We start from the raw sequence: 12,215 nt of genomic DNA, 5'->3' as shown, positions 1-12,215 counted from the left end.
TTGTGTCAGTCTAACCAGTGTGGTTCTGTACTTGTCCCATATGCCCATACATGGAGATCCCTGATGTCATCAATAATAAGCGCATATCTGGGAATTCTGATATATTAAGCCCATATTTGGCAATGACCATATATGGACGCTCCATATGGCCAAGACAGAATTCATTCGCAAATCAAGACTGCTGACTATCATCACCTGGATATCCATATATGAAGATCACGACACTGACCTCATCAAACCCTGGATATCCATACATGGAGACGACTCGATATATGGAGCTGGTCAATACCTCTACATCTGACCTCACGGACTCCATATATGGATATAGCTGACCTGTCCTGACATCACAGTGTGACTCGACAGCTCAGCATAAGGGTATTCACGCAAAAGTGCCCATGTGCATGCGCCCATGGGTGCGCGACCCCTTAGTGGGTGCGCGACCCCTTAGGCTTAGGGCGTCTTACATGTTACTGTGTTTCTTGTACTGTGTACAAGCTACTCATAACTGATTGCCCCTAGTGGGATTATTACTTGACTTGAATTTGAATTCACTTCAGTATAGTTCAGTTTAGTTCACCTCAATTCAAGATTATGACGAAAAGATTATTACGATTATGCAAAATAATTGCAATTACCTCAAATAATTGCGATTAGACGATTATGTAATAATTGTGACAGTCCTAGATCTTAGCTCAGCTCATGTCAGATGGGTTCGGTTCAGTGCAGAAACTCACAGGCAGTGACACTGAGTGAAATGGGCTGTTTGGGCAGAACCTGGCGTGTCAGCAGGTACTGGATGTTGCAGGTGTAGTCGTTCCTGCTGTCCGCGATTGTTAAGTGGGCAAAGTACAAGTTGCCGTCCTTTCCCAACATCACACGGTCGGTCAGCTGGATGTGACGAAGCTCTGCCGAGGGAGAGAGAGATAGAGAGAGACAGACACGCACGCACGCACGCACGCACGCACGCACGCACGCACGCACGCACGCACGCACGCACGCACGCACGCACGCACACGCACACACACACACACACACACACACACACACACACACACACACACACACACACACACACACACACAGAGACAGACAGACAGACAGACAGACAGACAGACAGACAGACAGAAAGAGGTCAAATGTGAGGTACAGTACAGCACAGAGGAAACAGGCAATGCAAGAAAAAGGGTTAAAGAGACAGAAGGGGGTTTATATATATATATATGTTTGTTTTTTATATTTCTATCAGCAGACAGTGGGGGGTTAATGATAAAATAATGAGAAAAAGAAGAAAAGAGGCACTGAAGATGTCTGTTAAAAAAGTAAGGCCAAAGACACAGGATAAAATGGAACCAGCTCACTCTGATAATAACCACACATCCACACCTGGGCCAACAGCATGATAAAAAAGCTTAATAAAAAGGCAGGATGGATGGATGGACTTGCAAAGGGTATTATTCATGAAAGGGGAGGAGAGATGGAGTTGAAGGTGAAATAAAAGCACAAGGACTCACTCCAGTCCATCCAGTGTATGATGGGCTCCATGGAGCTTGGTGGGGGGTTGCACTTCAGTACCATGCTCTCTCCTTCATCTGCCTTCTTTTTCACGTTCTTCTCGTTCTTCGGCAACTGTGGGGGGCCTATGAGAAGGAAGCACACAAGGAAAATTACCACACCCATAAGTATATGTGCACACAAAGACGAACACACATCCACCCATGCACGGACACTCAAACTCTTTTGCTCACACAATATCTCTGTTCTTAATTTTTTGGGTGTTGAAGGTCTTATGACATCAAAAAAATAAAAATCTTCTTTTCTGGCTTTTTTCATGTTTCCTGACCTCAATTACACCAAAAAAAAAACTGAAGATTCAACATTCAGTGTTTTTTCTGTAATCTGTAGTTTTTTGAATAATAGGACTCAGAAATAGGGCAAAAAAAATTGCCTATGGACGTACGCATCATCATCCAGGGGAGGATGTGGTTGTAGGTGAGGGTGAACGCAACACCTGAACTGTTAAATGGTAAATGTGCATTGGAACCATACAAACACAATGGAAAGTAATATCAAAGGTGATATACCCCCTCCCACCACATCCTCCCCTGGATGATGTTGCGTACATCCAGAGGCAAATGAAACTGTAACTCACTTTTCTGAGCCGAATTATTCAAAAAAACTACAGATTTGAAAAAAAGGCACAAAAAAATAATTGATTTTTTAAGGTCATAAGACCTTTAAATACATAACACAGTGCAACAACTAATTTTCTACTTGTATTATACTGTGTTTATTATATCTTGTTTTATATTTTGTGTACCCGTATGAGTGAGTGACAAATAAAACCTCTTTAATCTTGGATCTTACATGTACTGTACATGATATCCTCTTGCATGCGTGCATGTTGATTTAAAGGTCATTTGACATGCACATATATTATATATTACAATTCAACATAGAAACACGCTGCCTGCCGCACAAGGCGCCGAAAGAATGGAAGCTGAGGCATTATTTATGGCTTCCCGGCTGTGTATTTGACGAGAAGCTTCTTCAAAGGCGGAGTCAAGTTGCCACAGTCTTCCAGAAGTAGGATGATGTGATGCGCTTCGCTTTGTGCGTTGTGCGTGTGTGTGTAGCCTATGCGTGTGTGGTTGCTCTCTCGCCCAGGGGTGTCGTACCAAATTCTGGGCCCTGGTACAAGGATTCACTGCGTTATTTTGTGCTTTAACTATTGAAAAATAGCAGATATGCGAGCTTGTAGATCTGCTATTTTTGAAAAATCGTGAAGATATGTGCAAGTCTTTGAAGATTTTTTGAAAAACCTATGTTTCATTGGTTCTCATAATATATGAACAAGTCTTGGTTTACTGTATGCCCTGAATTTCAAATAAACAAAACTGTAAAAAAAAAAGAAAACCTATGTTTCTATGTCAGTGGTGCTCAAACTTTTTCATGTCAAGGACCCCCAAAATTATATGTATTTTTACCATGGACCCCCATCTCAAAATATTTAGTTCCATGGATCCCCCAGAAGGTAAATTTGAGTCACAAATGTTGGCTTAAAAAATACATATATTCAAAGATTTGCACACATTTTCACGACTTATCAAAAATAGCAGATCTACAAGCTCGCAGCGCGGCACTCGGTGCCGCGCTGTGAGCTTGTATGTCTGCTATTTTTCAATAGCTAAAGTATAAAATAATGCGCCCTTGTGACGCCCCTGCTCTCGCCACACCCTTCCACCCCTCCACCCCTCCTCCTCCCATTGTCGGTAACCCCCACCGGAGCCGTCGTCTTGTCGCTACAGAAGAGTGCTTCGCATGACATCAACTCAAGAGCGTTTCTGGGGAAACCGTTGTCAGGGAAACTGTGTGAAGGTAAGGGTGTCCTGGGAGAGAGCCAGTCATACAGGTGGAAGGAAATCCATAGGCGGTCTGTACATACCCTGTAGCCCGAGGGGGCTTCCGTGTGCACAAACAGACATGGGGTGTGTATACCTTATGAAATGTTGATTAACACATTATGGCCGTGGAAGGAGTGTTAATTGTGTTCTGGGGGATGATGCTGTGAGCGCTATATACCGGTACGAGTTTCCATCTGCTTTGTAAGGCAGAACTAGGAAAGGTTTATGCCGGCCATTGCCGGGGCTGTGGTCATAGCCTAATAAACCGGTTATGGCCAATAAAACTACCAGAAGCCCAGCTTACATCATGCCCTCCTGAACCGAACCAAAGACACATTACTCGGAAGCACGGGTGACACCTTCACATGCAGAGAAATGTGATTCCTTTGATGTGATGGTGTTAGCGCAATCTTTTACATCAAAGCATGTTTGATGTGTTTACACTTTACACCAAAGGGTGTATTTCCTCTTGCAAAAGGCTACATTCAGATCAGAAAACAGCTAATGCAACATTAACATGAATAAATCATCTCTAATATTCTGCTTATATATTATATATTTATTTCTTTTTTTTTTATTAATTCAGTCACAGTCAGGATCTCAGTAACTCAGTCAATTAAATTAATTAATCAATGAATTACTCGAGCAGTTTCAAATTCAATTCAATGTGATTCATTTACATGACAATGTTGTTCGTCCAGGCAAATAACAGATGATAATAGGTTGCTTACTGTCAGTGTTAAGTATGACCTCGTTGGAGATGGCTGTCCCCAGGTCATTGGAGGCATAGCAGATGTATTTGCCCTGGTACTTCTTCAGGGGGCCGGTGCCGATGCCCGATGCACCTAGATCCGAAGCGAAGGAGCCAGTGCCCTCGAAAACCTTCAGCTCTGGGTCAAGGGATGGGTCGAACTCTTCTCCATCCTTTGTCCATCGGAAACTTGATCACAGGGGGAAAGGTCAGACGTGAGAATTCACTTTGTATCCGTAATTTTATATACAGTATATTCTTTTTTTCAATTTTTTATCCCACGATTTTGCAACCCGTTTTCACCCTGTGCCAATTGTCTATGTCATCCTGGGCTCTGCTCTCCCTCTGCCGTGCCTGGGGAGACAACGCACTGACCTCATGCTTCCTTCTTGCATGAGTAGTCCAAGTTGTTTCTTTTCACCTGACAGGGGGGATTTCCATGGGATGGACGTAGCGCGTGGAAGGAACACGTTATTCCAACCAGTTACTTTCCCCTCCATCAGGCGCCCCGGCTGGCCAGGGGGAGGCATTATTGAGACCAGGATTACTGCATGTTTTTGTGAGGGTATCAACCCTAGGAGACACGGGGAGAACATGCAAACTCCACACAGATATACCGTATATTCTGTGGCGAAACTTGAATATGGGGTCTGTTTTTGTTTTTATGCAAAGCTCTTTATGATTGAACTACAACATGGTGACATGATAAGCGTGAAGACTGGTCTGCTGCTGGCCGGTCCTCACTTTAATATAGGATAATCGCAGAAAATAGCTGATTTACAAGCTCACAATGCTGCATCATTTTGTCGATTTTTACTATTTTTGCACAAAGCAAAGGTATAAAATAGCACTTATGTAGGTAGTTAAAGCGGCAACATGTTTCTATGAATAAAATGTAATTCTGTCCAATCTGTATGGTAGAGAATGTTAATACAATATAACTTATACAATTGGGGTGGTTGTATTTGGTCTCCCTGCTCTTCTATTTAGTTCATGTCAAAGTCCATGTCTAAAGTGTCTAAAGTCTGTGTCTTGACCTAATGGTCAAGATTCAATTTATCCCCTGAACAATCAGGCTCTTATGCTGCATTCACACTGAGAGAAGCCAAGCTAATGGTTTGCTTGGTAATTCAATGTATTCTCTATGCAAACCAGCTTTAAAACTTTCCAAGCTTTTTTTCCAGCTTTGAAATTTTAAAAGCTGGTTTGCATAGAGAATACATTGAATTACCAAGCAAACCATTAGCTTGGCTTCTCTCAGTGTGAATGCAGCATAAGGCTACAAGCTTTTATCATGTTAAAAATGTCACACAACGAGATTCAAATCTGGGGTAGAAAAGGAAAGTTACTATCACCTACATGCGTGCTCTGCTGGCGCAAGTATACGACAGCAGTGCTCCTGTCAGGAGCAACCGCTCCTACATCTATCTGGCTTTGTCCGTTTGTCACACGTCTGTCCAGGCACAGACATGGCGTCACATTGGCCAAGATTTGCGGGACGCTTAATGAAATTAACTCATAAATAGCACCCCTCACTTCACACTGGGTGTGATTTTGTATTTAAAATAGCCTATATAAAACCTGCCTCTTGATTATTCAATTCACTGAGAAAGTAATCGATAGAATAATCACTAAGATAATCGATAGTTGCAGCCCTAATTGAAATGTCATATCAGAACGAAATTCCCTTCCTTGAAAGGAGTTCAAAGACATAACAGGGGACTATCATTTCAGCTTATTTAAGATGAGGAAACAAATCAGCGTATCCCCAAATCTGCATGAAGTCCCCCTTTTAAATATGGGAGCCACAGGCTTACAGTATGCTGTGTAATTGTGATATAAATCTTTTCCTCTGCAAATGGAACAGTTTTCCACTTCGGAGCACTCTCAAAAGATTGCTCGGGGGCTTAATGACATTTATCCCTTGTTGAAATTGTCTGGGGGAAGCTGTGCTCTCATGTAATACTAATATGTAGATGTCGGAGAGGGAAGGTCACCCATTCAAGGGTGCTGGTGGTAACCGTTAGGCCATTCCACTGCATGGCTATCTTCTCTCCTATATATTAAATTACTTTATTAAACAAATGCTTAAACAAATGCTTAAACAAATCCTTAAACAAATGCTAAAATGCTAACAAACCAAGATTAAACAAAAAGTCAAAAAGGAAAAAGGAAAAGGAAAAAACGGTTATTGAATCAAAACCTTGGCGGAGGGTTTCCGGTGGCTTCGCAGCTCAGGCCGACGTCTTCCAGATGGAACAAGGTGACAGAAACAGGGTGGGTGGTGATAACCGGCGGCTCCTTTACTGCAAGGAACAAGCATGCACCGAGCTTAGTGATCAATCCATCACATCACAATATAGACGCTGTCGAGCAGAGACCTTGTATCTCCATTATTTCATCTTTCTATGTTTTAGCGATAAATGAATGGATGAAAAATATTGTTCTTATAAAATAAATATAATATTTCACTAGCCTAGCATTAGCCAGACTGATAACATGGATTCACTCACACGTTCCACCACGGTATCAGTCTGGACTTCGGCGCATACAGTAGGAAGCGAGTATGAGAAATCCGAAAATGACCGGGCCAATCAGTGACTGCATTTCAACTGAACAGTGTAACGCAGTCACTGATTGGCCCGGTCATTTTCTGATTTCAGACTGATACCATGGAGGAACATGTGAGTGAATCCACTTCATCAGTCTGGCTAATGCCAGGCTAACGTTATTTCGCCTATAATGACGAGCTTTTATAAATATTGAACCAATGAAAAGTATTAACAAGGGCATGTGACGAAATAATAGCTGGAACACAGCTGTTCTTTTTTCCATTTCATAAAAAGGTTTTGGCATACAAGGTTTCCACCTGACAGCATATAAGCTCTACTTGCACACACACATAGAAGTGCGCCCTCCATGTCCATGACCTGCTGTGTGGCCATATAGGGTATGTTTAATAACTCCTGATGACAGAAACACACGCACACACGCACGCGCGCATGCCACGCACGCATGCCACGCACGCACGCACGCACGCACGCACGCACGCACGCACGCACGCACGCACGCACGCACGCACGCACACACACACACACACGACTCAATATTACCCCACTGTTATTTAAGACAGTCTACCTCAGTGGACAGCTTTAAGTCTCAACTTAAGACTCATCTCTTTTCTATTGCTTTTAGATAATCCTACCCTAGCCTAAATGTCTTTGCTTGTTGCAATTCTATTTTTATTGCTGTTATCTTCTGTGTTAACATTTTATTTACTTTTGTTTTGCTGTATTGTAATTATTGCTGTTTTGTTTTTTATATTTTGTTGTGTGAAGCACTCTGGGCTGCATTTTTGTATGAAGGGTGCTATACAAATAAAGTTTCATTCATTCATTCATTCACTGTAACACACATCCTATAGACACAGCTAGAGGGAAACCACCCATTTCCATAGCTTAAAAGCCACAATAAATATATTCAGTCAATATCACTTAAAACACTCCCCTGAGAAAGATATGAAACGAAGACTGAACAAAAGAGGGAGAGAGGGGGAGAGAGAGCGAGAGAGTTGAGGGAGAAAATGGGTTGAGATGACAGGAAATTGATACAGCAGCATAATGTAAGAGGAGAGAGTTCATGTACAAGGTACTGTATATAGAACAGAGTGAGCGTGGGGAGGTGGTGGTTTTGGGTGGAGATGGGCAGAGTGTGATCTGGTCTCAGAGCCCTGGGGAAATGAAGCAGAGATTCTGAAGGAGAAACGTAATGACCAGCAGGAGAGATTTCTCTTTCTGTGTCACCGCGGCCCATATCGACCATAAACCATAGACTCAATCCCACTGCCAGCACATAAAAACATGGCAGGGTGGGTGTGTGAGCACAACTAGATACATCCAACCCCTTTTCTTTTACGACCTGCTTTTTTTTTTTACGTTCCCCTGTCAGATTATTTTATATTCAGGCTTTTCCAGCATTCAGGGTCAGGAAGCTTTGGTAGTTGTGGCAATGTTAACCGCATTTGAAAATATAAAACGCATTCCTGTGTGGGACTGGGCAATATATCGATATTATGTCGATATTGCGATATTATACTAGATATATTGGATACCATATGATGACATTCATAATATCATTAAGGCTTATTAAATACAAACAGTAGACACACAGGCTAGACATACAGTAGACTTCTTAGACTGTCTTTTGTGCCGTTAGCAATGAAGATGTATAATGATGCACACGATGGCCACTCTGCTCGTTCAATAGACCAATAAGCTCGGACATAACAACAATTCCTTCAAAAGAAAATGTATATTATCGTCACATTACAACATTATATTTAGCATATTGACAAGCCACATCGAGATATTTGGTGAAAACTATGTTTGATTTTGTCCATATTGCACAGCTCTATTCCTTTGTAATGAGTCGGAATGGAGGTTGTGGCTGTGGTACTTGTTGGCAGAGTTCTTAATTTGACTCTAAGGGAAGTAGACAGAGTCTGTGTCTGAGACAAATTAATGTTATGTTGGTAACTGGGAAAAGGAGGACAGCTGATGGAGGATGAGAGAGAGAGAGAGAGAGAGAGAGAGAGAGAGAGAGAGATGGATTTGCAGAATGGAAATGAGATGAGAGTTGAGCAGACATAAGAGAGTGCAGATGAGAGAGAGAGAGATGAAAGAATGGAGTGACACACAAATAGAAAGAAAAAGAACAGCGAGAGACGAGGAGGGAAGTACTATGCGGTAGAGAAAGAGAGAGAGAAGCAGACAGGAATAACGGGGTGGGAACAAAGCGACTTTAATGAAAGAAATCCCAGTGATAAGACATAATAGGCCTGTTTTCTTCGCTGATCCAATTGAAGTCGGGGCTGTGGCGCCCTGCTCCCATATTGTCAGAGGACGAGGAGAGGAGAGGAGCCCCCTTTTATTCCCCCCCATCTTTGATCCCACAGTGCTGCTGTGTGTGTACAGACATGAGCTCCTCACACTTCCTCCAGTGGGGCTCTCACCTATTAGGAGCCCAGACTAAAACGCACTCCCACGTGCGCACAAACACAGACTTGTAAGCAGGCATGTGTTATAAGCAACAAGACACGCACCATACAAAACACACAGAACAATTCCAAAGAGTGTTAAATTATCTCATTATGCGTCCAGTTTTTACACTCAGAGTCAAGTTAACACTCCAGATTTTGCCGACATGAATTAATGTATTTTCACACACAGACACAAAAACGCACGCCTCCAAGGTTCATGAAGACACACAGCACACACGTGCATTGCACTACACTACACAACAAAAACCCACACACACACACTTTCACCTGAGAGAGCACACTAAACCCAGGTTTATTAATCTTAAGCACAGGGGCAATAAGGCTTTTATTGCGCACTGGAAGCAGGATAACCCTTCGGTGCGATGAAAGTGTTTACAATAGGCTTTGTCAACCACTGCATTATAAGACAGACGGACGGATGGACGGACGGACGGACGGACGGACGGACAGACAGACAGGAAGTTGAAAGCACTTACGATCGCTTATATTGTCTGTGAGTGCACAGTGGCAGCCAGAGAGAAAAGACAGTGAGAGAAAATATGTTAGTTACATCAAACATCAAGGAAACAGAGAGAAAGATAGATAGATAGATAGATAGATAGATAGATAGATAGATAGATAGATAGATAGATAGATAGATAGATAGATAGATAGATAGATAGATAGATAGATAGATAGCTCTTGTATAATTGAACAATGATTATTATGACCTGTGGACCACAGACTCGATGTAATATGTTTTAACCCCTTGTCTCCCTGACACATTTGGGATGCCACTCCTCTATTGATCCAGCCTGCTATCCCAGTGACTCTCATTGACATGACAGAGGCCCACTAATTGCAAGGCAGAAGACACCTTGACCTTTACATCTATGACCTGTTCCTCCTGACCTCCCTCTCGTCACCCCCCTCCCCACGTTCCCCCCTTACCTCTGGCCCCACTGTCACCTCATGCCTGCGGGAATTACGATTGGCTGTTTTACTGCAACTCATTGGCATTTAGAAGAATGTGTGGCTCTGTGGACGTGAGCGCGGGCGTTCCCATGCGCGCCCACAAGCGTGTGTGTGTGTGCACGTTTTTGTATGTGCCCGCGAGTAGGCTTAAGTATGTTTTAACACACTTTCTTGTGTGGGCGGTGTAGGTCTTGACTCACAGCTACTCGTTAGTAGCAATGGTGATGGTAGAAAACAATATTCTCTTAGTATCTGAACTCTGTGGGCAGAGACTAGTGGCAGCAGAAAGGATGCAGAATCAATTTTCCTGAAGGCTCACAAACTCAGTTGTATTTCTACCAGATTGTTGCACTGAAAGGGGCGAGGGAGAAGTGAGCTGAGAAACAGGGAAAAGAAAATAGCCTCCACGTCGCTTGATTTTCCTCATCTAGCTAAGCTATGTTGTTGATTGAATTACTCCACAATGCGATGCTGGTTTGCACCAAGGAAACCAGATCAATAATGAAACTAATCAATGCAAGGCACGAGGGGGGGAGGATGGGGGATCAATTAGAAAGTAATTAGAAACACAGCGAATAACCACAGACTTTAGCCAGAAGTAACCCAAGAAACCTTAGCAACTGTGGTTATCATCTGACGCAGCCATGAACAATGACTGACATTGAACCAGGAAAATGATAAGCCTGCTCGATTACATCTGTGATAATTAATAACTAGTGAAAAAAACGGATCATTGTTATATGGCTTAGATGACTCGCTAATCTGATGTCACAGCATAAGGCCACTGGACGATCATCATTATTTCAAGCTTTTGCCTCAATAAAAATTAATGAGCTATTAGTTTTATAGCGAAAATAGCAGATTTTAAATAGCAACAATAGCAAGAAAAGAGCAAGCTCGCATTGTGAGCTTGTGAGCCAGGGTTTTCATGTCTTTTTGCTGATTTATAAAAAATATATACAGTACAGAATATACAGTACAGTATATTAAAAAAAAAACCTGCTTCTCGATTACGCTATTAACCTACATGAGCCAGATCAAGTCCATATTTTCGGTTAATTGCCCGCCCAGTCCTACTACTACAGCGTTCACCTCACAAAGGAAGTCGGCTTCAATGACTGTCGCATGGTAATGAATGACATGAAGTCTTGCAGTACTCACAGTTGGAAGGAATGTGTATGGCTGCCTGGCAGGGCTGCGGAGCTAGGGATAAGATGGGGAGGAGGAGGAGGAGGAGGAGAGGGGTGCACTGCCCCCTACTGCCAACCTGCTGTCGCTGCGTGTGAGGCATTGCTCACTGTCCCATCAAAGTCCCACCTGCTCACACACACGTAAACACACACAGAGGGCAACCTCGGGTGTGTGTGCGCACACACACGCACACGCACGTGCACGCGAAACACTTGCGCTGAGCTGAGTGTGTGCGTCTCTCTCTCTCTCGTCCTCTTTGCCGTCACGCCTTGTCTTTGCCTCGTCTCTCGTGGGTCCTTCACTTCCACTGGTCTCTCTCTTTCTCTTTTTCTCTCTTCTTTTGCTCAGGTCAACGACCTCCTGCTGCTCTCCTCTCTACAAGATAGAAAAGAGGGAGGGGGAGGTAGGAGAGGAGGAGAGGAGAGGAGAGAGGGGGGGGGGGCAGAGGGGGGGCATGTGTCAGAATGGGAGATAAATGATCCCGTACCATGTGGTCACAACTGCAGACAGACAGAGACTTAACACAGCCAGGACAAATTAACCATATAGAACAAACCAAGAACCACAGACGATGTCTGTCACTGCACCACTCCCCGTTGAAGAAGTCCATTTGGTTAATAACGCCACCAGTGGACCATATGGAAGGGCCTTTCAGGCAGGCAGATGGACTGAATGCCACAACAAGAGACTGAACAGAGACACACTCTCCCAGGGCCCATATGGACGTGAGATCAGTACAAACGCAGATGAATGGAGTGTCAGATCAGATAATAAGCATGACAGACATACAAATAGTCAGTAATTAGGTGGTGGTGGTCGGGGGAGGAATTGAAACGAATCGGAACAGCTCTTTACTGTT

The 12,215-nt window shown here is 43.2% G+C and overlaps 1 protein-coding gene across 1 annotated transcript in view; it reads right to left on the bottom strand.

Annotated features, from left to right (window-relative positions):
- The window catches only part of l1cama (L1 cell adhesion molecule, paralog a), a gene marked incomplete at its 5' end in the record, with an annotated part of 33,895 nt that extends 22,439 nt beyond the window's left edge, over positions 1-11,456 (bottom strand). Inside the window, 5 exons of the mRNA XM_080732684.1 lie at positions 735-905; positions 1,512-1,637; positions 4,133-4,341; positions 6,356-6,458; positions 11,327-11,456. Coding sequence (XP_080588810.1) covers positions 735-905; positions 1,512-1,637; positions 4,133-4,341; positions 6,356-6,458; positions 11,327-11,456 — 739 coding nt within the window. The remainder of the gene's footprint in view (positions 1-734; positions 906-1,511; positions 1,638-4,132; positions 4,342-6,355; positions 6,459-11,326) is intronic.
- Between the last annotated feature and the right edge of the window lie 759 nt (positions 11,457-12,215).

Source organism: Nannobrachium achirus (assembly GCF_963921795.1).
Source record: "Nannobrachium achirus genome assembly, chromosome: 9".
NCBI classification, from domain to species: Eukaryota; Metazoa; Chordata; class Actinopteri; order Myctophiformes; family Myctophidae; genus Nannobrachium; species Nannobrachium achirus.
Note: the sequence above shows the minus strand (reverse complement) of the source record. Positions and strands in the feature narration are given on the sequence as shown.